Source organism: Carassius gibelio, chromosome B10, assembly GCF_023724105.1.
Source record: "Carassius gibelio isolate Cgi1373 ecotype wild population from Czech Republic chromosome B10, carGib1.2-hapl.c, whole genome shotgun sequence".
Classification (NCBI taxonomy): domain Eukaryota; kingdom Metazoa; phylum Chordata; class Actinopteri; order Cypriniformes; family Cyprinidae; genus Carassius; species Carassius gibelio.
Window position 1 is genome coordinate 23,979,855 of NC_068405.1, and position 24,108 is coordinate 24,003,962.

Here is a 24,108-nt window from a genome sequence, read left to right on the forward strand (position 1 = left end):
TCTCTCTCACACACACACACACACACACACACTCACTCTCTCTCTCTCTGTAGGCTGTGCGGAGGGATACGCTCGAGACGCCACTGAGATCCAGAACATCCAGATCGCTGAAGGAGACGTGTGTCGTGGTCTCTCCATCCCCATCTACATGGTGTTCCCTCGCCTCTTCACCTGCCCAACTCTAGAAACCACTAACTTTAAAGTCGGTAAGTGTCCGGTCTACATCTCCAGAGCTTATCACTTCTTACTTTGTGTCAGAGTTTCTAAGATACACTGGATCGGATCGGACCACCCTGATCCAGAAACACACTCTTCCAGATTCTGAAACTCCAGAGACCCTGAAGGGACAGAACTATGATGGAGATTGTGCCAATGTCACTTACAATCAGTGATTAAAAAAACTAAAAACTTTAAAGAGTGTATATTTGTGTTTAATATTGACAGCTGTCGGGGGATTTGAGGATATATTTCATGTTAAAATGTTCTGTTTTGACCAGTTTCTTCACCCTTCAGCTGGGATCAGAATAATCTGTTTTTCTGAAACATGTCGAACAGCACAAACTGATGAATTTATCCAGACCAAAGCCCAGATTGGGTTGTGTGATCTAATCTGAATTCAGAACCCGCTGTGATCAGAGGTTTTGACCAGCTGACGTTCTTCCTTCCTCCAGAATTCGAGGTGAACATCGTGATCATTCTTCAGGACGATCATCTGATAACAGAAAACTTCCCGCTGAAGCTGGTCAGAGTCTGAAGCTTGGGAGGAATCCTGGTTTTCTTGCTCTGAACGAGAAGCTGCCATCTTCACCACATTCTTACTCTTTATACCGAGTGGATATTCACATTTCTGTAATATTAAAGTGTTTACTAAAATCATCTGCTCACCTGAGAGATATTGATGTGGTGTCGTTTAAGGTTTGTTTTAGTTCTAGACGTCAGCTGAACCACTTGAAGAAGACTACATTACATTTCACGCTTCTCTGATGACACAATAGTCACATGACAGGAAGCTAAACATTAGATCTTTCTCAGGACGCAGGGTGTTGACTGGAGGACGGGTGATCGGTGTGTGTCCCAACATCAGCAGGATTCATGATCTCACACACACAACCTTCTCCAGACTGAACATCAGCGCAGAAGTTGTGTAGTGGATTCCAGCTTTTAACTTACAAGATTATAAATTAGTATAAAAAAAAATTAGAATCAATTATTGCTCTAAAATGATGTTAGTTTGACATTGGTTTCATGAATAAGCTTTTGCCCGTCTGAAACATCAGGAGAACACTTCTTTGGTTAAATGTTTTAATGAAGTAAAATTACAAGATAAAATGACAAACAAAGGTAAAAGTGGAGGAGTAAAATCAGTTCAGCTAATATTACTAGAGAATAAACACAGATGTGCCCCGGAGTAAACATCAGTCTCTGACACACAAAGCATCATCATTACTGTGTGAGTGTGTGTGTGTGTGTCTGTGTGTGTGAGTGTGCAGATGAACAGGGGTCAGTTGAAGGCGGCGTGTGTGTGTGTGTGTGCAGATGAACAGGGGTCAGTTGAAGGCGGCGTGTGTGTGTGTGTGTGCAGATGAACAGGGGTCAGTTGAAGGCGGCGTGTGTGTGTGTGTGTGCAGATGAACAGGGGTCAGTTGAAGGCGGCGTGTGTGTGTGTGTGTGCAGATGAACAGGGGTCAGTTGAAGGCGGCGGCGGGCGTGTGGCTCCTGCGCTGTCTCCCGGGCAGCAGGGGGAAGTCCTCCGGTAACAGAGCGTGTTCTCGACAGGTGGGACACGTGCTCTGCTCCTTCAGCCACGACTTTATACACTGAAACACACACACACACACACACACACACACAGTCAGTCGGTCGGTCTACATCAGACGCTCAGGGGACGTGACGAGAGCAGATCCTGACCTCTCTGTGGAAGCTGTGACGGCACGCCAGCACACACACTTCCTCTGGACTCATGTCCTCGTGACAGATGATGCAGGGATCCTCCATGTTCAGCTGAAGCACACACACACACACACACACACATTTAGGAAGCGATGGATGGTTTTCAAGCTTAACTAAAAACTGTATAGATGTAAGCACAACAGTTAATATTTTCTTGTACAACGCAACAACACAAATTCGTTCCGAGTCCAGCTGATAACAGCAGAAGAGGATCTCGTTCTCAGAATTAAAGTCAGAAATACTTCTGATGAAGAACCATATTACTCTAACTATGACAGAAGTTGATCCGCATGCACGGATCAATCCCATGAATCATGAGAGAAGCTAGTCTCAGAAGAGAAGCTAGCTGACGCTGAAGAAGAGGTGTTCTCATCATTTAATCAGGTTCTTGATCGTTTCTATCAGTCTACTCCTCCACTGAATAAGGAGATCTGGGATGATGTTCAATCCATATGAGATGCACATCTCAGGGAAAAGTGCATTGTGGGTCAACAGCTGTGTGTGTGTGTGTGTGTGTGTGTGTGTGTGTGTGAGCAGAGCGGAGTGAAAGCACGGTTCGTCAGTGATCCGCATCAGCTTCAGTGTGAGACAGCCTCTAGATGAGTGTGTGTGTGTGTGTGTGTGTGTGTGTGTGTGTGTGTGTGTGTGTGTTACCGCCAGCGCTCTGTTGTGATGTTTCTCGGACATGTTCTTCCAGGCGTGTGTGAGTGACCCGGTGGCTCTGACAGCAGCATCAGACGGAGCGGTCATGTGACCCGGGGCGTCTCCAGCCGTGAGGTTCACCTGCTCCTGCACCAGAACAACACCGTCACTCCTCACACTCACACACTCTTCACACTCACACACAAACACACACGAGCGGTTACGCACACGCGTGTTCTCCTGATGGTCCAGGATGAGCTGGGCCACTCGGTTGATGACATCATCATAGGTCAGTGTGTTGAGAGCGCCTCCACTGGACACACGCACCTCCTGGATGAACTTATTCAGCACCGGCCTACACACACACACACACACACACACACACCAGCGCTCAGAACAAACACAGTAAACTAATTAAAATAGCTGTTTTCTTTCTGAAAGAGGACAGTGGTTAGAGAGTGACCCCTGACCCTAGGGTTGTGTGTTTGAGTCTCGGGCCGATGATACCACAACTGAACACACCGAACCCCACACTGCCCCCCGGCGCCACATACAGGTGTGTGTGTGTGTGTATCTGTATGTGTGATTGAGAGTGTATGTTTGTGTGTGTGATTGAGAGTGTGTGTGTGTGTGTATCTGTGTGTGTGTGTGTGTGTATCTGTATCTGTGTGTGTGATTGAGAGTGTATGTTTGTGTGTGTGATTGAGAGTGTGTGTGTGTGTGTACGCGAATGAGTGTGTGTGTGTGTATATGTGTGCGAGTGATTGAGAGTGTATGTTTGTGTGTGTGATTGAGAGTGTGTGTGTGTGTATCTGTGTGTGTGTGAGCACCTGCTGTAGTGAGGGAACATCATGTGGAGTCTCTCCAGGATCCGGTCGTACACCGTGAGGGGGGGCGGCGCTGGGGGCCGGCGGGTCACAGGTTCTTCAGGAAGTCTGTCTGTCGGTGTGCTGCTTCCTGTGGGCGTGGCTGTGCGGCCGGGAGGAAGTGACACATACGGCCCGTGGAACTGAGACGGCTGAGGAACCGGAGGAGGAAGCATGGCCTGCAGGACACAAACACTGGTCAGAAGTGATGACCCTTGACCTCCACGTGACCCAGAGTGAGCAGCTCTCACCGGTAGAGCGGGGGCCGTGGGGACGCTGGGAACACAGACGTCAGGCAGAGAACACAGTCTGGTGCCGCTCTTCACCTGATCCATCTGAGCCTCGAACTCCATCTGAGAGAAAACACACACACACCCAGAGCGGAGTGATCAGAGACGACTGGGTTCTGTCTCACACACACACACACACACACACACACACACACACCCAGAGCGGAGTGATCAGAGAGGACTGGGTTCTGTCTCACACACACACACACACACCCAGAGCGGAGTGATCAGAGACGACTGGGTTCTGTCTCACACACACACGCACACTCTCTCTCTCTCTCTCACACACACACACAGGGAACAGAAGGAAGCTCACCTGTGTTCTGTGGATCTGTTCTTCAGCGTCACACACACACACACTCTCTCTCACACACACACACACACACACTCACAGGGAACAGAAGGAAGCTCACCTGTGTTCTGTGGATCTGTTCTTCAGCGTCACACACGTGTTTCCTCCAGTGGTCTATGACTGACAGCGCTCCGGAGGGGAAACTGCAGCACAGTAAACATCTTCAGCTGTGAGATACTGACACACACTTACCATCACAATCTCTCCGAGTGTGTTAGTGTGCTGATATCTGCAGGACTCCTGGGGCCCGTTCCTCGTACGTCACTCATTACATCCGAGATCAAATGACACATCCAAGATGATATCATCGTGCTAATCCTGATCCGGCTCATTGGGTTCTTCCAACACACCTGTTGTGTATGATTAGTATCGCTGGATTGAGTTATCTGAGATAATTGCGCGTTCATGTGTTGTCTTAAAAGGGGATATGTATCGATACTCGAACCCATGATCAGCAGTGCAGCGATTGGCTGGTGGCAGACGGCAATGTGATGACGTCATATCATTTAAAACGACACCCGACGAAAAACAAATTTCTGGACTTTTATAAGGAAACAGCCAAGCAAACAAAACTACATAAATGTGATAATAGATACATGAGACAAATAATAGATACTTGTTTTTATTAGAATATTTTTCATGATTCCCAATTATTTTGATTCGCAATTTATAATAGTTGTGCAGTCTTTACATTTTTATTTGAATGTAGAAATTATCTATTCATTTCATTTTATATTTGGACAGATTTGTTACGTGACAGCTAGGGATGCACGATATTGGATTTTGGCCGATATTCGATATGCCGATATTTTCAAAATAATTTTGGCCGATGCCGATATATATACAAATATATACTGATATATTTAAACTTTAATTTTACTGAAGAGAAATCCATGTATCTCTTCTGTACTGATTCTACCATAAATTTATTATTTTACAAATGTAGACAGACATTCACATCTGAAAAACAGGTCAATTATTTCACTTGGAGAATATCGGTTTGGCTCATCGGCAGAAATATTCATATCGGCCGATACCGATAATGGTCATTTTAAGCTTTTATCGGCCGATACCGATATTGTGCCGATATTATCGTGCATCCCTAGTGACAGCATTAATGAAAGTTTCTAAAGGGTCAATATCATGTTATCTGCATCTCCTGCGCTCCATCAAGCCACTCTTATAATATCATCATCACTCAGAATAATGCACCACTCTATTATCTGTATAGCATGTGTGTAAGACTCTAATACAATTATGAAGTAATACTTATGACAAATATTTCAGTGAGTAAAACTGGCTGTGTCTATAGTAGGCTGTTATGGACTACACAGCATTTTTATATTATTTTTAAATATTTTTTTTAATGATTATTATTTTAAATGATTGTTCCTGGATCAGTACGATACTCTTGTAATAAAGTAGCGGTGGTAGCAGACATATTTTGAGTCTCAGTTCTGGTTGAAAAGAAGCGATCTAATCCTGTTTACATGAAATAAATTAGTGACGTACGAAGAACAGGCCCCTGAAGTCAGTGTGTGTGTGTGTGTGGGGGGGGGGGGGGGGGGGGGGGGGTAATTATTGTCCTGGTAATGATTAATAGGCTAGTCTTATAACAGATGCTACAGTTAAGCGCTACATGGTCTTCAGATATTCCACAGACTTCCCATGACATGCTGAACTAAAACACTGTCAATCTTTAGCCTGTAAGCTAAGTGTCTAAATAACATAAAATACATGTAATCATTTAGCAGACGCTTTTATCCAAAGCAACTTACACATGAGATGAGATCTTTCCTGTGGAAGTTATTGTTCACTATGATCTTTAAAGCTCTAACTTTGAATAGATTCAGTGGAGAAAATATTTACTTGATCTGCTGATATGCAAGTTTGCCCACTTACAAATATTATAAAGGGTCTGTAATTTAGGTTTATTTTAACGTAAAGACAATACCAACATTGTATGGGCCAAAATGATAGATTTCTCTTTTATGACAAAAATCATGAGGATATTAAGTAAAGATCATGTTAATGAAGATATTTAGTAAATCTCCTACCGTAAATATATCAAAACTTCATGTTTGATTAGTAATATGCATCGCTAAGAACTTCATTTGAACAACTTTAAAGATGATTTTCTCAATATTTCAAATATTGATCTATCCTAACAAACCACACATCAATGGAGAGATGATTTATTCAGCTTCAGATCATGTATAGATCTCAAGTTTGAATAATTGACCCTAATGACAGGTTTTGTGCTCCAGGGTCTCAGATGAAAAGAGAAATTAAATGTGAAATTAAAGCCGCCAGCAGGTGGCAGCAAGTCACTGTTAATAAGAGAGTCATTGCTATGCAAATAATGCTGGTTTTTAGAGTTGAAACTTGCACTCTGTGTGATATTGATTAACTTTGTGTTATTTTTATGCATAACTGTGTGTGTGTGTGTGTGTATCACAGAGAGAATGAGATAATCAACATGCTTAGTCTTACACAAAACAGAACTAGCTCCCAAATACTGATTTAGTGTTAAATATCCCTGCACCCTATCTGCCCTGAATAGTTCTGAAATGACTAGTATCACAGAATCTAGTATAGAGTGTGTTTATCAGGTTGTGCGTCAGTAATAACGGTCCGTGTTTACAGTAAACAGACTGATGTGTTTGTATTCGAGTTCAGAATCTTCCAGTGAAAGAACACAGTACATGATGTGCTCTGTAGGAGGGTTTTGGTGAAATACTCTATCAAATAAACAACAGTTATGAAGATGCGCATCACATCTGGAGTAAATGACTGAACACCTGTGTGAGCCGTACCTGAGCGAGGCCTCCGTCAGGTGTTTGATCACCATCTTCCCTTCAGAGACGCTCATCCGGAGCCGCCTCAGCGCTCGCTCACGTCTGCTCTGCAGGACACACAGCTGAAGCACACACACACACAGGCGTCACTGCGGGTCCAGGAACACACACACACACACACACACACACGGCTGGAGCACTCACCTGAGCCATCAGAGATCTCCTCTGGGCCTTCACACACGCGTCTCTGAAGCGCTTGATCTCCTCCTCCAGACTCAGACGCTCAGACGCACACTGATTACTGCAGCACACACACACACACACACACACGTCAGTTTTAGTGATCTAGCACGTGTTATAGTACAGAGCAGCTTCATTCGGTCATGATGCAGTTGTATAGATCATGTGGACAAAAGAGTTGTGCTGAGTTATGGAAAGTTTTGATTCTGCAAGGTTTTATTCAGTTTATATTCATTTGTTGTAGTGACGGCCTAATTACCCTTTAAATGCAATTTGTTGAACAGAAATACAGCAACAGTGATATTCTGAAACACTTTCTATAAAAATACAATTTAAAACCAGCATTAAAAGATAAAGCGTTCACCACTCCTTCCCTCAGACTCACCTCTCATCCAGGAAGCGCTCCAGCTCTGCCTCGTACTCTTTCTGCTTCACACTGATGTCCCTGCTGTGACTAGAGAACACAGCTTCATTCAGCAGCCAAACAGCGTGTGTGTGTGTGTGCTCTGCGTGTCTAACTGGTGTTGGCTGTGTGTGTGTCACTGATATTGGCCGTGTGTGTGTTTCTAACTGGTGTTGTCTGTGTGTGTGTGTCTAACTGATGTTGTCTCTGTGTGTGTCACTGATGTTGGCTGTGTGTGCGTGTGTGTGTGTGTGTAACTGATGTTGTTTGTCTAACTGATGTTGGCTGTGTGTGTGTCTAACTGGTGTTGTCTGTGTGTGTGTCTAACTGATGTTGTCTCTGTGTGTGTGTGTGTGTGTGTCTAACTGATGTTATGTGCGTGTGTGTCACTGATGTTGTGTGTGTGTGTGTGTGTGTGTGTCACTGATGCTGTCTCTGTGTGTGTGTGTGTGTGTGTCACTGATGTTGTCTCTGTGTGTGTGTGTGTGTGTGTGTCTGTGTGAGTGTGTCTAACTGGTGTTATGTGCGTGTGTGTGTGCGCGTGTGTCACTGATGTTGTGTGTGTGTGTGTGTCTGTGTGAGTGTGTCTAACTGGTGTTATGTGCGTGTGTGTGTGTCACTGATGTTGTCTGTGTGTGTGTGTCACTGATGTTGTCTGTGTGTGTGTGTCACTGATGTTGTCTGTGTGTGTGTGTGTCACTGATGTTGTCTGTGTGTGTGTGTCACTGATGTTGTCTGTGTGTGTGTGTCACTGATGTTGTCTGTGTGTGTGTGTGTCACTGATGTTGTCTGTGTGTGTGTGTCACTGATGTTGTCTGTGTGTGTGTGTGTCACTGATGTTGTCTGTGTGTGTGTGTGTCACTGATGTTGTCTGTGTGTGTGTGTCACTGATGTTGTCTGTGTGTGTGTGTGTGTGTCACTGATGTTGTCTGTGTGTGTGTGTGTGTGTGTGTCACTGATGTTGTCTGTGTGTGTGTGTGTGTGTCACTGATGTTGTCTGTGTGTGTGTGTGTGTGTCACTGATGTTGTCTGTGTGTGTGTGTCACTGATGTTGTCTGTGTGTGTGTGTCACTGATGTTGTCTGTGTGTGTGTGTCACTGATGTTGTCTGTGTGTGTGTGTCACTGATGTTGTCTGTGTGTGTGTGTCACTGATGTTGTCTGTGTGTGTGTGTCACTGATGTTGTCTGTGTGTGTGTGTGTGTGTGTGTGTGTGTGTGTCTAACTGATGTTGTCTGTGTGTGTGTGTGTGTCTAACTGATGTTGTCTGTGTGTGTGTGTGTGTGTGTGTGTGTGTGTCACTGATGTTGTCTGTGTGTGTGTGTCACTGATGTTGTCTGTGTGTGTGTGTCACTGATGTTGTCTGTGTGTGTGTGTGTCTAACTGATGTTGTCTGTGTGTGTGTGTGTCTAACTGATGTTGTCTGTGTGTGTGTGTGTCTAACTGATGTTGTCTGTGTGTGTGTGTGTCTAACTGATGTTGTCTGTGTGTGTGTGTGTCACTGATGTTGTCTGTGTGTGTTACTGATGTTGTCTGTGTGTGTGTGTGTCACTGATGTTGTCTGTGTGTGTGTGTGTGTCACTGATGTTGTCTGTGTGTCTGACCTCTCGTGTAAATCTGCCAGGTCTCTGATCTCCATCTTCAGTGTCTTGAGCGTCTCCTGGTTCTCCTTCTTCTCCTGCTGGTCTCTCCTCACCACCTCCTCTAGTTTCTGCTGGAACATGCTGAGCTCGGTGCTGGCGATCTGAACACAAGCACAGACTCACACACACACACACACACGAGCGCTTCAGAACGTCTCCACGGATGATTCTCTACCTGCATGCTCAGAGTGATGTTCTGTGTTTCCTCCTGAAGCGCTGAGATCTCCTGGGCTCTCCTCTGCTGCACGGCTTCATGATCCTCCTTCATCTGATGGATCTCCTTCAACAGCTGCAGCCTCTGCTTCTCCGTCTGGAGCATGTCGCCCTGAACAAACAGGAATCAGTATCAGTTCTGGTTCTACTGGAGAACGTGTAACAGACACATGACGTTCACTCACGCTGTTCCTCTCGAAGCACACGTATGGCTCGGTGTTAATGGAGACGTCTGTATGCTCGGCCAGATCCTGTAAGACAGAGTCAGGGGTCAGAGACGGCACCCATCCTGATGACATTCCCCTCATGCGTCTCATCTTACCCGCACACACACAGCCGTGTGTTTGTCTCGTGTCTGCTCAGACGCCGGTGTGTGTTCCTGCAGATCTGAGACGGGACAGTCGAGGGCGTACGGGTCGGGGAGGAGCAGGAACACATCCGAGGACACAGACTTCTGCTGATCATCATCGGGGAGGCTGAGGTGAGACGCAGTGAAGCTGAGGGAGTCTGTGAGGGGCCAGAACTCTTCAGCCGAGGGGTTGAGGTGTGACGGAGCGGGGTCTGTCAGAGACACGGCGTGCTTCATCAGCCCGATCAGCTCCTCCATCAGGACGAAGCGCAGAGACTCCAGCAGGAAGCACTCGAGTCCTCCAGCGTTGGAGATCTTCTGCTGCGCCTCCGGAGGAAAGTTCTCCAGCTCGCCCATCATCAGCGGGTCAGACGCACACAGAGGACCGTGCTCCTCCAGGATCTGAGCAAAATAACTGACACACACACACTCCAGCACATTAGTGACAGCTGCGTTCGCTGGTGTTAGAGTTATCCTGATATAACACAGCTGTGGGTTTAGCTAATGATGTTGTTCTCGGTGTGAACAGGTCTTTACTCTGGTGTCTCAAATGAGCTACAGAAACAAATCAAAGAGAGCAAACTAAACCAATATCTGATCCTCTATAACAGTGTAAAGGAGACTTAACTCCATCATAACTGTTAGTCATAACCAGTGCTGGGGAAAGTTAGGTTTTTTTTTCCCTAAAGTAATGCATAACTATATTTTGTTACTTCCTTAATGTAACCATGTGGAGAGCATTAGTAGAGATGAGACGCACTCGTATAAACTCTCTTTAGTGGGGTCAGGGTTATTGTCCAGGATCCTCTGGTAATGGCTCCGGTGTGATGATCCCGAATACTGCTCCTCAAACTCCTCCAGCTGTCCTCGCAGGTGTTCGGGAACGCTGAACGGATCCATGCTATTCAGGAACATCCTGGAACACCACACACACACACACACACACCGTCACCCAAAATGACTCGCTTCTTCACAGACATTATGAACAACGGCTCGACTGAACTCACAGAGAGTCTTCCTCAGAGAAGAGCTCCTCTTCCTCATCCTCCTCATCCCTGGAATGTCCACCTCTCATCCCAGACAGCACAAACACAGACTGAAACACACACACACACACACACACACACAGATGAGCATCAAGCACACCGGTCCTGCGCCGCAGCACGGACCACACTCACCTTCAACTCTTTCTGCTTCTTCTTACGATGCCTGTTTTTACTCTTAAATACTGAGCTCTGAAACACACACACACACACACACACACAGTCATGTTCTCAAACTCAGACGAAACGCTTCAGAAACACACTTCAGCACGCGTCTCTTACCATGTGCTCATCATCATCCGTCTTTTTAATGACTAAACAAACAGCATCTGAAGAGAAACAAACAGTTATTTTCATAAACTCCGCACTCATGTAAAACACTAGTTCTGACTCACGTACCGTCTTCAAAATATTGATCAAGAATGAAAGAACAGGAGTGATAGCGCTCTCGATTCGACTCTAGAGTCCAAATAAACAGACGCATGTCTTTAGCCGGAGCCTGTCTTAAATACTCCATTACAGTTAAACCATCACGCTCGAATAACTGTGGAACGCTGCCGAACGTCTGGATGAGCGTCTCCTGCAGCGGTGTGAAGCTGAGAAGAGGCTTCAGGTCCATCTCCTCCAGAAGAGAGCTGTGACGACTGATGAACGACTGCGCAGCTTTCAGACCTGACCACAGAAAACATCAGGTTACACACACAGCTCTGGACACAGTGGATGTGAAGAGGAGCGTGACTGAAACACACCAGCGTTATCCAGCTGCTGAGCCCACAGCTGCAGTCTGGGTTTGATATGAAGCGTCAAGCTGAGCGTTTGGATAAAGACTCGAGCCCAGACACGGTTTCTGGACTCCAGCAGAAGATCCACCAGCTCCCACAGAGCTCCAGGCTCTCTACGGCTGTTTAACACACTCTCATGTCCTTTACTCTCAAATAAATCCAGCCACGGCCGCAGATGATCCAAAATACAAGAAATATTCACCGACTCTTCTTTAAATAGTCCTCTGTTATCATGAATTTGATGTAAAACACGGTCCATATAAATACAGTCTGTGGGTGTCTCTGCAGGAAAGATAAGAACAGAGAAGAGTTATTAACAGCGCTTCTGCTCCGTTACACAACACATCTCAGAGTCTCTACTAAACTACACCCTTGGCGTGTAAAGTCCTGTAAATGTTTTCAGATCCTCATAAGCATTATTATAAAGATGTGTATGTGGACACCTCTCTCTGCCGTGGGGTCTTTAGGGTCGTCTGCAGCCGTTACGCTCTTTCTCTCTTGACGGGTAGAATGTGTCGCCAACTGATGCTGTTTCCGCCGAAGCTTTCCTTCATTTTTAGACCTCAACTTCTTAATACTGTGGAGGTACAGAGAGAAATCAGCACCAACGACAGATGCAGCTCAAGTATGAAATACGATGTGTATGATGTGTTAAACCTCACCTTGTACATTGCTGCTTGATTCTCAATCGTCCAACAGGTTTGATTTTAGGAATAGATGTTTTAAACTGAAAGAGGAGGAGAAGTTTAGTGCTTGCTCTCTGACAGAGAGAGAGAGAGTGTGTGTGTGTGTGTGTGTGTGTGTGTGTGTGTGTGTGCGCGCGCATCTCACCTCACACTTTATCAGCCCCGTCGAGCAATATATTACAATGTGACAGACCTGACCTCCACAGTCTGGCGTAAAACACAAATCTTTTAGAAAATCCTGCAGTAAACACATAAGAGCAGTGAGCGACTGTGCCATCCTCAGGTTCCTCTCAGAAGCGTGATCACGTGTGTGTGTGTCTGACCTTGTCACTCTTATCAGAGAATGAAAGTGTTTTGAGCTTCTTCCAGCAGCTCATATGAAACTGGACTCTGCAGCTCTGACAGCAGATCAGCTGGATGAAGCCCTGAAACAGCACACACTCGTTACAGATCGTCAGACCCATCAGACGCAGATCCAGCTCCACACACTCACCTTAAAGTCTGGATCGCTGAAGTAGATCTCCACCGTGTGAGAGAGGCAGTGCTGATACCGGCAGACCGCGTCTGCTTTAGGAGGAAACCTACACACCTCTATCAAGTTCTTCAGATGTTCCTTCAGGACAGAAACAGTTCGTATCAGCACCAGACACACAATGATAGAAGAGAGGGTTTACTTCGGTTTGCGTTAACAGCAGTTTTATATTCGATTGTTCTGAATGGAAACACATCAGCATGTCACGTCTCAAGGACTATTCGGGTTACTCTGGGTTCAGCATCTGCACACAATCACTGTGACTCCAGAGACGCAGACAGGTGAAGAACGCTCTAGAGCTGCATGAGGAACCGTAATCATGATTGGACAGATGCTGTGATGGTCATGTATATGTTTCAGTGAAGCAGGGATCTGTAAATCTCCATCTGAAGACCAGAGAAACTCTGAATACACCTCGCAGAAGAGCCCCAGACAATCCCTACAGCACTCACTGAAGTAGATCACATTATGGCCTGGTGTGAGAGATGGGGCTTAGATTAAGCCAAGACTAGCCCCCTGTTAAATTAAGATATTTAAGCAGCTTTTATTAAAAATGTCTTCAAAGAAAACTTTACAGGTAACTAAATTGATATATTTTAAGATATGTCAGAGCAGGATAATTTGAGTTGAGAACTCAATCATGTATTTTAGTCTGGGACTAGCCTTAAGCCTCGTCTTGCCCTTTCTCTCGTCATATAAACACTATTTGATCTCCTAAAGCAGAGGAATTGCATCTGTGTGACTCGTTCCTCTCTGTAAAACAGCAGCATGCTCTTTACTGTCGGTTCACCCAGATTTAGGTTGAGTACAGACTGTGAAGAGCACACACATATTCAGGGGGATCAGAGCCAGAATATTATCTCACACACACACACACACACACCTGCAGACAGGCCGGCTGTGTTTCCTCTACTGTAGTTTTGGTGGTCGGCCAGGTGAGCTTTCCAGGTGTGATGTGTCTCTGGATCATCAGCTGTGCGTTAGTGAAGCACTCCAGAGCTTTAGGAAATCTACAACACAAACACAGACAGGAAATGATGTCAGAGACATTCAGCATGCAGTCCGGCAGCATTCAGATCAACACACTCACCTGTTCTCCTTCAGGTAAACTCTGCCCATCCCATAATGCACCAGCGACTGAAACTTCCTCTCTGACGACTCTAATTTGGTGAACAACCGCTGAGCTTCAGCCAGTTCCTTCAAACACAAGAAACACAATCGATTAACAACTGAAGTTCAGAATGTTTTTATCTGATATCAGGGTTTGTAGAGTAGCCCTCGTGTCTCGAGCTTGATTCTGCAGGGACACAGAGAGCTCGTTTAGGACACAGACTTCAGATCAGAGCACACTGAACAATCCCTGTGTATTTCTACATGGGCTAGTTAGCAGTCTGCCACTCTTTAAACAACAGAGAGCACTTGATGATGTGACGGTGCCTGAAGGATTACAGGAAGAGAAAGAGAAGAACACCTGCAGAAGAGACGACTGGTAATGATCTCTCGGAGATCGAGCGTATGAACGTGTAAACTGCGAGTGTTATGACCAATCGAGTCTGATTTTCATCAAGTCTTTGATTTGAGAGAGATCTGCTGCAGTGATGCAGTGAAATATCTCTGGCTTCGGAGGAAATGTGGACACGGTGTGTATGAGTATCACATGACAGACTAAACACGCATCTGTCTCAGAAATCAGGTCCATCTTCACACACAGACCGGTTTAACACATTTAACAGATGCTTTAATTGACACTGATTGAACGCCAGACGAGAGCACAAGAGGAATGGCATCTGAAAGGTTTTCATTTATAGTGTGTAAAGTGAGCAGTAAAGGGTTAAGACTTCATCCACATGATACTAGCAGAAGTTTCTCTCCATCACAGTCCAGGTAAACATCAAGGTGAATTGTGGGTCATTACCTCAGGCTGTCCGATCTCCAGCAGGGCCACTGCATATCCATACATCAGCACAGATTTATCCAGCTCTGTCAAGCCCAGCTCCTGTCACACACAGAAATACACAGATGAACAAGCGTCCAGAGCATTAGTCAACTCTCTACAACACTTTCACACACCACGGAGCCTGACACGATGTTCAACCAGCGACACACAAGAAGAGATTTCTCCAGCAAGACCTAACAAATCATCACACTTTAACAAGCGGAATAGACTAATGAAGATGAACATATCAAATATATCAGCCAAACAATGCAGGCCAGTTAGGCTAGAGTTTAATTATGCTGGTCATCAAAGATGGAGCTCAAGTGTGTCTGAGTCTAGGTCACAGAATGAAGACTTGTGTCTGGACTCGTGACTGGTAGAAACAGACGTCCCATTCACATTCTCCCACACGACAGCATCACACACCACACTTCACTATCCACTCCTCATCCATCCATTCAAACATCACAGTTCATCTCTAAACACACAGAGACAGCATTATTAGACACGCATCACACGGTTCAAAACACACAGTACCGAGGTCCCGCTGGACTCCAGGATCCGGAGCGCCACGGAGAAGGACTGCTGAGCGTTCCTGCAGCGCTGGTCACTCAGAGCCGTGTGAGCCTCCTGGACAGCAGCACAGAAGCGCTTCCTCCTCCCCGCCGAGCTCTCGTCCTCCTGCAGACACACAGCAGCGTCAGAGCACACACACACACACGCTCAATACTGCACTCACACACACACACACTCAATACTGCACTCACACACACACACTCTCACTACTGCACTCACACACACACTCAATACTGCACTCACACACACACTCTCTCACTACTGCACTCACACACAACTGCACTCATCTGCACGCACTCACCCACTCACACAGACACTACTGCACTCACACACACACACACACAGACACTACTGCACTCACACACACACACACAGACACTACTGCACTCACACACACACACACACAGACACTACTGCACTCACACACACACACACACAGACACTACTGCACTCACACACACACACACACAGACACTACTGCACTCACACACACACACACACAGACACTACTGCACTCACACACACACACACACAGACACTACTGCACTCACACACACACACACACAGACACTACTGCACTCACACACACACACACACAGACACTACTGCACTCACACACACACACACACACACACACACACACACACAGACACTACTGCACTCACACACACACACACACACACACACACACACACACAGACACTACTGCACTCACACACACACACACACACACACACAACTGCACTCTCACACACACACACAGACACTACTGCACTCACACACACACACACACACACACAGACACTACTGCACACACACACACACACTCTCACTACTGCACTCACACACAACTGCACTCATCTGCACGCACTCACCCACTCACACACACACTCACAACTACACACACAGACACTACTGCACTCACACACACACACTCACTCACTCACTACTGCACTCACACACAGAGAGAGAGAGAGAGATACTCTGACTGACACACACACTAACACACACACACACACACACTGACCGCTGGAGGGCTCGGAGCGTCTGGGACCGGGGGGTGCTTGCTCCGGACCGCTGGTTTCTCTGGGACAGCAGATGAGGATCTCTTATTCTTCCGTGGACTCATTTCACTAGGACAAATTCATCAGGAATAAACACAGTCTTACAAGCGGCTCAGTGAAGTCAGTCCACGCTTCCTAAAGCAGGAGCGGATCTGCTCAAGGACACACACACACACACACACACACACACACGAGCGCAGACTGAAACTCACATCCGTGAACACCTCTGAAGATAGATCCAGACACTAGAGCGGTTCAATAGACCTTCTGCTCTGATTTTCATCATAAAAAAATTGACATGACATAAGTTTGTCTATATAGCTTGTTTTAGCTCAACACATCACTTTAATGTTTGCTGCATGCTAGCTGAAACAATGGGAGTTTTCTATTTTATGTCATACTTTATGAATTAAATAACACTAACAATGAGCATATGACTTAATAAAACCTCAAAGACTTAAGCAATGTTAAGCTTAGTTTCTAAAATACACCTGTTCACTTCATATAAACTCAGGTTTCCTAAACGATAAAAACAGCAAATAAAACACACACACACACACACACACACACACACACACACACACACTAATGTTGCAATTAACAACCCAAGATGAATAACTGCTTCAGGACTTTATTAGGTCATGTTAACTAATGCAGTTAACTAATGTTTACAAAAGGAAAGCGTCACCAATATTATTTAGTAGTGTAAATGAGTAGTGTAAATGTTTCAAGTTCTTCTATTAGTTAAAATGTTAATACAGGCTGAGATAAGGATCACAAACACTGAGGAAACAGCAGAAATGAACATCCTGTTACTGTCCGAAACAAACCCTAAATCATCCGAAGCTTCAATGTAAGATGAAATGAAAGTGAATCTAACCTTATTTAGCATCAGTGACTCTTATTTTACTGTCAATAATAGTTCATGGTTCACTTTAAACTTGTGTAACAGAGCAATAGTCATAGACCACATCAGTTTAATATTTAACATCTCAAATAATAAAACACAGAGAAAAGCTATCACAAAAATCAGCTTCCCCCGTAATTTTGTTTAAATTAATCTGGTTATTACCTCTTTATGTCTTTGACTCGGTCAGCTCGTCCTTCAGTGAACACTCGAGCTCCTGAATTACCTGAAAACAAGTGCATTTTGGTATTAATGCGTCGCATGATTAAGTGATCAGGAACCTGCAGAACCAGACCAACCACACGTCACTGTTAGGAACGAGCGCAGCGGCCCTCGAGAGAAGGAGGAGGAGCAAACACACACACACACACACACACACACACACACACACACACACACGACAGGAAGCACCACAGAAGCTCCTTCCAGCAGAGGGAAAGTTTAACTTCTCACATGAAATAATCCTCCTGTGTCTGACATACTTCCAATTACACCAGCAGCACAATATTCAAGACTAACTCTAGAAACACCAGCACAAGAATCACACACGCTCGAACACGGACACATCTGAGATCTGTGGGTGTGAAGGGCAGGAGGAGAGCTGGGAACAGACTCAACCCCCTGCTTCAAACTATTTACAACATTTACTGTGAGATAAACAGCTGAAGAGAGAGTTCAGAGTAGGGATGTGACCATTCACTCATGGTTCAAATTTATTTATTTTTTCTAAATACGATTTAAGACAAATAAACTAAATGTGTCCATTTGTAATTGCTTGGACAAAACTCAATGTGAAACCTGAAATATAATACACGATCGGCCACCGAAAATACTGCATCAGGCAGATCACTCGGGCACACTACACAGATCTTCATTCACTCAGAGCTTGTTACACCCCAAAGAGAAAGGAAAAAATGAAATCGCATTATGACACCCTAACGAAGCAATCTGGGTTCATTTGAAGAAGGTTCTGAGGCTCAAGAACAGTCATTCCAGTAAATACAAACCGTGTTATTCAGGACCAGCATCTTTCAGACGTACAGTGCACAGTCACACTGAAGCTTACATCATCCTGACATCCACTGAACTACACCAAATCATTAGATTGTATTATTATTATTAAATAAAAAAAATATGAAGCAGAATTAAAATAGAACAGAAAGTGCTCAAGTTAGAGAGTCAGCTAAAGATGGAAGATGTTTTTGCTTGTTCTGAAACAAAGGCTCTGATCTTCTGTGTGCTGTACAGAGCAAATCTGCAGGATTTATAAAAGTGTGTCATAACTGAATGAGGATGAAAGAATATCTCTGTGCTAGATGACCAACACTGCGGTCAGTAAGGTCCCTCACCTGCAGCTTCATCCTGGTGCTTCCAGCTTCCAGACTCCTGGGATTAGAGAAGAACATTACAGCTATCAGACTTGACATTCATAAAAGCTCATCTATACTCAGAACAGTTCATCTCACCGCTCTCTCCTGGACTGAAGACTGAGACGTCGCTTCAGACTGATGACTGGGTTTCTGATGAAGACCTGAGGAATCACTGTGTGATCTGCATCACAAAACAAAGCTTTATCACTCGCTCATGAAGCAAACCGAGAGCAGCAGCAGAGCACAACGAGCACAAACCTGCTTTTAGAAGGAGTTTTCTTGGGTTCAGTTCTCTTGTTCTTGATCTCTGCTGGAACACAACACAATGAATCGGTGCGTGTTCACTCGTAGCTGAAGGTGTGCTGAAGGGTCAGAGGTTACCTGTGCTCTCCTGCAGCTCCGTCAGGAAGCGCTCGTGCTGCTGCTGCAGGTCTCGGTGTCCCTCGGGGTCCGCGCCGCAGGCGTCCAGAGCCACACGGTTGGCCCTCAGAGCTCTCTGATGCTCCCCCAGATAGAACAGAGCATCACAGAAGCGGTAGTGACCCTGAAGACCAGAGAACACGTGACAGAGCTTCACCACAACTCACTGACAAAACCAATCACATGACTCTCTCTCCATTCACAGAGCAGCTCTTTCACACACTCTCTAAAGCAGAAATTCAAATATGTTCAAGCCCAAGTGAAACTGATGAAGCTGGCAGTGTTTTGGTGACGCAGCGCTCACCTTGGCCCAGTCTGGCTGTAATATAATGGCTCTCTTTCCGTCTCCAAGTGCTTTCCTGAAAACAGTTCCCACAGTCAGTATCACGGATCCATCATGTTCTTGATTACGGTGTAGGGTTAGCACTAAACTCACAGGTATTTCTCCGAGCGAATGAAGCAGAGCGCTCTGTTCCCGTACAGGATGTGGTTGCAGGGGCTGACGACAGACGAACATTCGATTGAAACACGGGAAACTGAGGTGGATTGGGAATTAAAGCAGTGAGGTTCTTCAGTCACTTACTGGTATTTAATGGCTTTGGTGTACCACTTTAACGCCAGATCATATTTCTTCTTCTGAAATTGCTCATTTCCTTTGTTCTTCATATCTTCGCTTTTCTGGAATAGAAACGGAGTTAAAGGCAGTCTCCTATTTCTGTCCCAGACGCAATTATGCACAATCAGAGTCGAACATAATTCCTAAAGATTTTAATAATACTATGAATGCAGTGTGTTAAATATGAACACAAACATGAGGTTTGATCTTAAAGACTCTCACCAATAAAGTCCAAGAGTCCGGCTCTGATTTCAGCTCCTCGATGGCTTTCTTCTTACTGCAGGAAATCACCTGAAGATAACGTGAATCTGTGGGAGCAGACGTTCATTAGGGAGCGCTAATGAGCACAGACCAGATGCATCAAGAACCCTAACCCTAACCCACTTCTGGAAACGAGACTCACACTCGCTGAAGACGAAGCAGAGCGTCCGGTAGCGGATCTCCACCGATCCCAGATCCAGCAGCTTCTTACCGATGTCTGGAGCTCCAGAGTCCCGCAGCCAACCGATGGCTTCAGGCAAACAGTCCTCGTCCTGCACACAGACACACATCAGAACACACAAACTCCAGTGAAACAAGCGTACAGCAGCGGCGCAGAAACCTACCGCAGAGAACAGTCTGCTCAGGGACACCACGGCTCGGGCTTTCGTCTCCGTGTCCGAGTGAGACAGCTGAACAAGACAAGACAACATCAGACCTGAGAAACACTAACACACGTGTCTGGAGAACACACATGAACATCAGTGAAAGCCCTCTTCTCCCAGTTTCCCACAGCTGCACGAGCCCATCGCTGGTGTGAGCGATCAGGGCTGAATCAGGGCTTTCATACGTACGCCTCTCTCCATGGCATCCAGAATGCTTTCCAGAATCTCAATCTTCTCAAGCCTCTTCAGACTCAGATCATTTGACACACTGAAAAACAGGCAATGAGAAACTCATTTTTAGACTGGGTGATTTTTGCTGGTTTACTGTGGAATACTATTTTCCACATTCTTCAAAAAAGATTATGTGTTCAGCAGAAGAAACTCATTCAGGTTTAAAACCACTTTTGAGTGAGTATATTATGGTATAAACATAAAAGATTATAGCAGAATTGACAGATGGATGAATATATTTTTGCCATATAGCCCACCCTTTTTTTAATATAATGTTTTGCCACAACAGTTTTGAATGAAGATATTAGTTAAGAGAAACAAATTTCCCAGCCCATGACATACAGCTGATGAAGTGCTCTCCGAAGGAGCGTAACACAGAGCATCTCACTAGTTAACACAATCTGTATTGTGAGAAGCGCTATATAAATAAAGGGGACTTGACGGTTTGCTGAAGACACTCACTTGGAGTCCAGGAAGCCCATCTCCACGGCCCAGAAGGTGGTGGGGTGATTGTCCTGCTGTCTCAGGAGGATGTGCCACCAGAACACAGACACATGCATCAGATGACCCACGTGCTTCTTCACCTCGGGCTTGATCCTGCTCCAGCGCTCGTAGATGACGTCTGTCAAACACATCTACACTGAATCACCTGCAGCGGATCACCAACACTACACACTACACAGAGCTGTGTCACTCACCGGGCGGATCCATGTGGATGTACGGGAACTGGCTCTGATAGATCTGAGAGAGAAACAGGGAATCACAGGTGTGTTCACCACAGTCGGACGCCTTCCTCTCTATTCTACTCACGATCTTGGTTCTGTGAAGCACCACGTCTGCTCGCTCCTCCAGATCAGAGTCGTCCGAGTCTGACATCCTTCTGAAACACAAACACACAGCATTGCAGGCTTCACACTCTCCGGAGCGGATTACACTTCTTCAGTTGCGTTTCCCACCAAGCACCTCTTCTGAGCCAATCCTGCTTCCAAACCGTTTAACATCAAGCCATGTATTTTACCCCCAGTACACGATTTTTACCGGGATCCCTTCTGAAAAGCCAGTGGGCTAGTTTTGCTGTGAAAACCTAGCAATTGTGCTACTTTAAGCGACCCCAATAACGTGATATTTAACGTTAGCCCAGAAAATGCTTATTTCACCGCGTGGTGTCCGCACCCCTTCGAACATTGGGCTGGTTTTTTGTTGCAACTGTGCAGGTTTTGTTATAAGTTACACTGTTCCAGACAGAAACACCCTTACAACAATTCAGCAGTTTGAAACAGCAACACACGCTCGTGCTTTAGCTGGATAATGTGATATATGGAGGGTTTATATGTGATGTATGCAGTGTTGTTCGGGTTAGGGCGGTGTTGGGGGAGGGGTCCTCACCTGAGCGCGTCTGATGGAGCTTTTCTCCTCAGCTCGTTTGATTTAAATGTTTGTCGTGAAAAGCACATGAAACAAGAAACCGAGTATCGCTAACAGTCGGGCCTCGCTTTTACTTTGATAAAGCACACATGCCTGTAAACCTACACGAGGACTAACACGTTTAATGGTCAATCAGATGAACTTCGTCGAGAAGTTAAACGCGACGCTTTTGTGCCGCAGATGCTGCAGAAACTTACCTCAAATAACTAGCGCTGCAGATGTTTGCCTGAAACGTAGCTGTCGCGCAAACACCTGAGGAAGGTTCTTACCGGGAGACATCCCGCGGTGCTGTGAATGTGTTTAACGGGGTTTATTACCTGTGTTTGGAGCACCGCGCTGCTTGATTGTTCTCTGGAGCCGTTGGTTTCTCTCGCGCTGCAGGGAGAAACGTTCCCGCCCTCTGGTGTTCCCGCCAAGTATAGCATCCGATTAGATTTTTTTTCCAGAAATATAATTCAATACAAAACATAGAACATTTATTGTAATGGCCTACATGGGAGAGAGAAAAACTGAGAAAATAAAAAAACACAATATACTACCGTTCTATAATACGAGATGTCTTCAGAGCATTTTGATTGGATATATATAAACATACAAACGTCACCTGGAGCACAAAACCAGTCATAAAGAAATATAACGGAAATGTCTACATAATCTGAAAGCTGAATAAATAATCTTTCCATTGATATATGGTTTGTTTGGATCGGACAATATTTGGCTGAGAGACAACTAATCTGGAATCTGAGGGAGCAAATCGAAATATTGATTTATTTGTTTACAGTAACTGATGGTATATTCCGATGTGTGTTGTCTCACTAGTGTTCTCTAGACAGTGAAATAGTGTAAAAATGTGTCATGAGGCCAAAGCTGGGGTCAAAAGTGGAGATGTTTTGACTAAACTACAAACCCGATTCCAAAAAAGTTGGGACACTGTACAAATTGTGAATAAAAACAGAATGCAACGATGAAGTTTCAAACTTCAATATTTTATTCAGAATACAACATAGATGACATCAAATATTTAAACTGAGAAAATTTTTTAATTTAATGTCATCAACACATCTCAAAATTGTTGGGACAAGGCCATGTTCAGCACTGTGTGCATCTCCTCTTCTTTTATAACAGTCTGCAAACGTCTGGGGACTGAGGAGAAGGTCACTGCATCCAGTGTGGTTTTCCAGCCTTGATCCTTACACAGAGATTGTTCCAGATTCTCTGAATCTTTAGATGATATTATGCACTGTAGATGATCATAACTTCAAACTCTTTTTTTTTCCTCTGAGAAACTCCTTTCTGATATTGCTCCAGTATTATTCGCCACAGCATTGGGGGAATTGGTGATCCTCTGCCCATCTTGACTTCTGAGAGACACTGTCACTCTGAGAGGCTCTTTTTATACCCAATCTTGTTCCCAATTGATCTAATAAGTTGCAAATTGGTCCTCCAGATGTTTCTTATATGTACATTTAACTTTTCCAGCCTCTTACTGCTACCTGTCCCAACTTTTTTGGAATGTGTCTCTCATGAAATCCAAAATGAGCCAATATTTGGCATGACATTTCAAAATGTCTCACTTTCTATATTCTATTGTGAATAAAGTATAATTGTATGAGATTTGTAAATTATTCCATTTTGTTTTTACTCACAATTTGTACAGTGTCCCAACTTGTTTGGAATCAGGTTTGTATGTGATTTGACCTGTAACTCTGAAGTTTACACAGACTGGTGTGTAGAAAGTGGTGAAATGTTTCATGAATTGTATGCTAGCAATCAAGAAAAACTGAAACACCATTTATTAAAAAAAGAGGTATTTGTAAGATGAAATGACAATTCGGTGCAATTCTGAGAAAATCGTTGGATTTGTGAGATATTTTATTTTTAACATTTAATATTTTATAAATAAATAAATAAATAATTCCTAATAAAGTCAAATAAACTCCTTTTAAAATAAAAAATCGATGTGATCTTTATTAGAAGCCTAGGTTTAAAGAACACTTATATTGTTCTACCAGTTCTTCTTAATATCATATACAACAGGAGCAGATAAGATGAAGGAAAACATGCTGAAGTAAATTATTCTCTAACATAGGTCACTGACGACATCATTACTTCATGTTTAAAGAATTCTGAAT

General features: G+C 44.7%; 2 protein-coding genes across 9 annotated transcripts in view; one reads left to right on the top strand and one right to left on the bottom strand.

Annotated features, from left to right (window-relative positions):
- vps26c (VPS26 endosomal protein sorting factor C) overlaps nucleotides 1–889 on the top strand; it is a 5,872-nt gene extending 4,983 nt beyond the window's left edge. The window contains exons 7-8 of one of the 2 annotated variants that reach the window (XM_052567055.1): nucleotides 54–206; nucleotides 672–889. In XM_052567055.1, the coding sequence (XP_052423015.1) occupies nucleotides 54–206; nucleotides 672–754 (236 nt within the window). In that variant the 3' untranslated portion in view covers nucleotides 755–889. Of the gene's footprint in view, nucleotides 1–53; nucleotides 207–497; nucleotides 645–671 lie in introns of those variants that run through there. The other variant, XM_052567056.1, reaches the window with a different exon arrangement.
- A 396-nt stretch (nucleotides 890–1,285) lies between these two features.
- On the bottom strand, nucleotides 1,286–22,386 carry LOC127966213 (E3 ubiquitin-protein ligase TTC3). 7 transcript variants are annotated; one of them, XM_052567049.1, is made up of 46 exons: nucleotides 22,294–22,386; nucleotides 21,362–21,431; nucleotides 21,250–21,292; nucleotides 21,014–21,173; nucleotides 20,510–20,588; nucleotides 20,282–20,347; nucleotides 20,080–20,209; nucleotides 19,899–19,984; nucleotides 19,644–19,738; nucleotides 19,497–19,559; nucleotides 19,365–19,419; nucleotides 19,022–19,184; nucleotides 18,899–18,947; nucleotides 18,737–18,821; nucleotides 18,620–18,656; nucleotides 17,436–17,496; nucleotides 16,327–16,432; nucleotides 15,261–15,404; nucleotides 14,703–14,783; nucleotides 13,878–13,984; nucleotides 13,671–13,797; nucleotides 12,749–12,868; nucleotides 12,579–12,680; nucleotides 12,401–12,493; nucleotides 12,232–12,296; nucleotides 12,013–12,146; nucleotides 11,537–11,851; nucleotides 11,187–11,459; nucleotides 11,070–11,116; nucleotides 10,923–10,979; nucleotides 10,752–10,840; nucleotides 10,505–10,660; nucleotides 9,718–10,159; nucleotides 9,581–9,646; nucleotides 9,358–9,507; nucleotides 9,144–9,283; nucleotides 7,524–7,592; nucleotides 7,103–7,199; nucleotides 6,917–7,020; nucleotides 4,162–4,243; nucleotides 3,710–3,811; nucleotides 3,423–3,637; nucleotides 2,821–2,947; nucleotides 2,605–2,739; nucleotides 1,909–2,001; nucleotides 1,286–1,817 (listed from the first exon to the last, which is right to left on the bottom strand). In XM_052567049.1, exons 2-46 carry the CDS (start codon nucleotides 21,425–21,427, stop codon nucleotides 1,686–1,688), a joined length of 5,208 nt encoding a protein of 1,735 aa, XP_052423009.1. In that variant the 5' UTR covers nucleotides 21,428–21,431; nucleotides 22,294–22,386; the 3' UTR covers nucleotides 1,286–1,685. The 7 variants fall into 7 exon arrangements, with proteins under 7 accessions (XP_052423009.1, XP_052423011.1, XP_052423010.1 ...); XM_052567051.1 differs by having other exon boundaries at nucleotides 7,524–7,586; nucleotides 18,899–18,950; XM_052567050.1 differs by having other exon boundaries at nucleotides 2,605–2,733; nucleotides 18,899–18,950.
- Nucleotides 22,387–24,108: the final 1,722 nt, after the last annotated feature.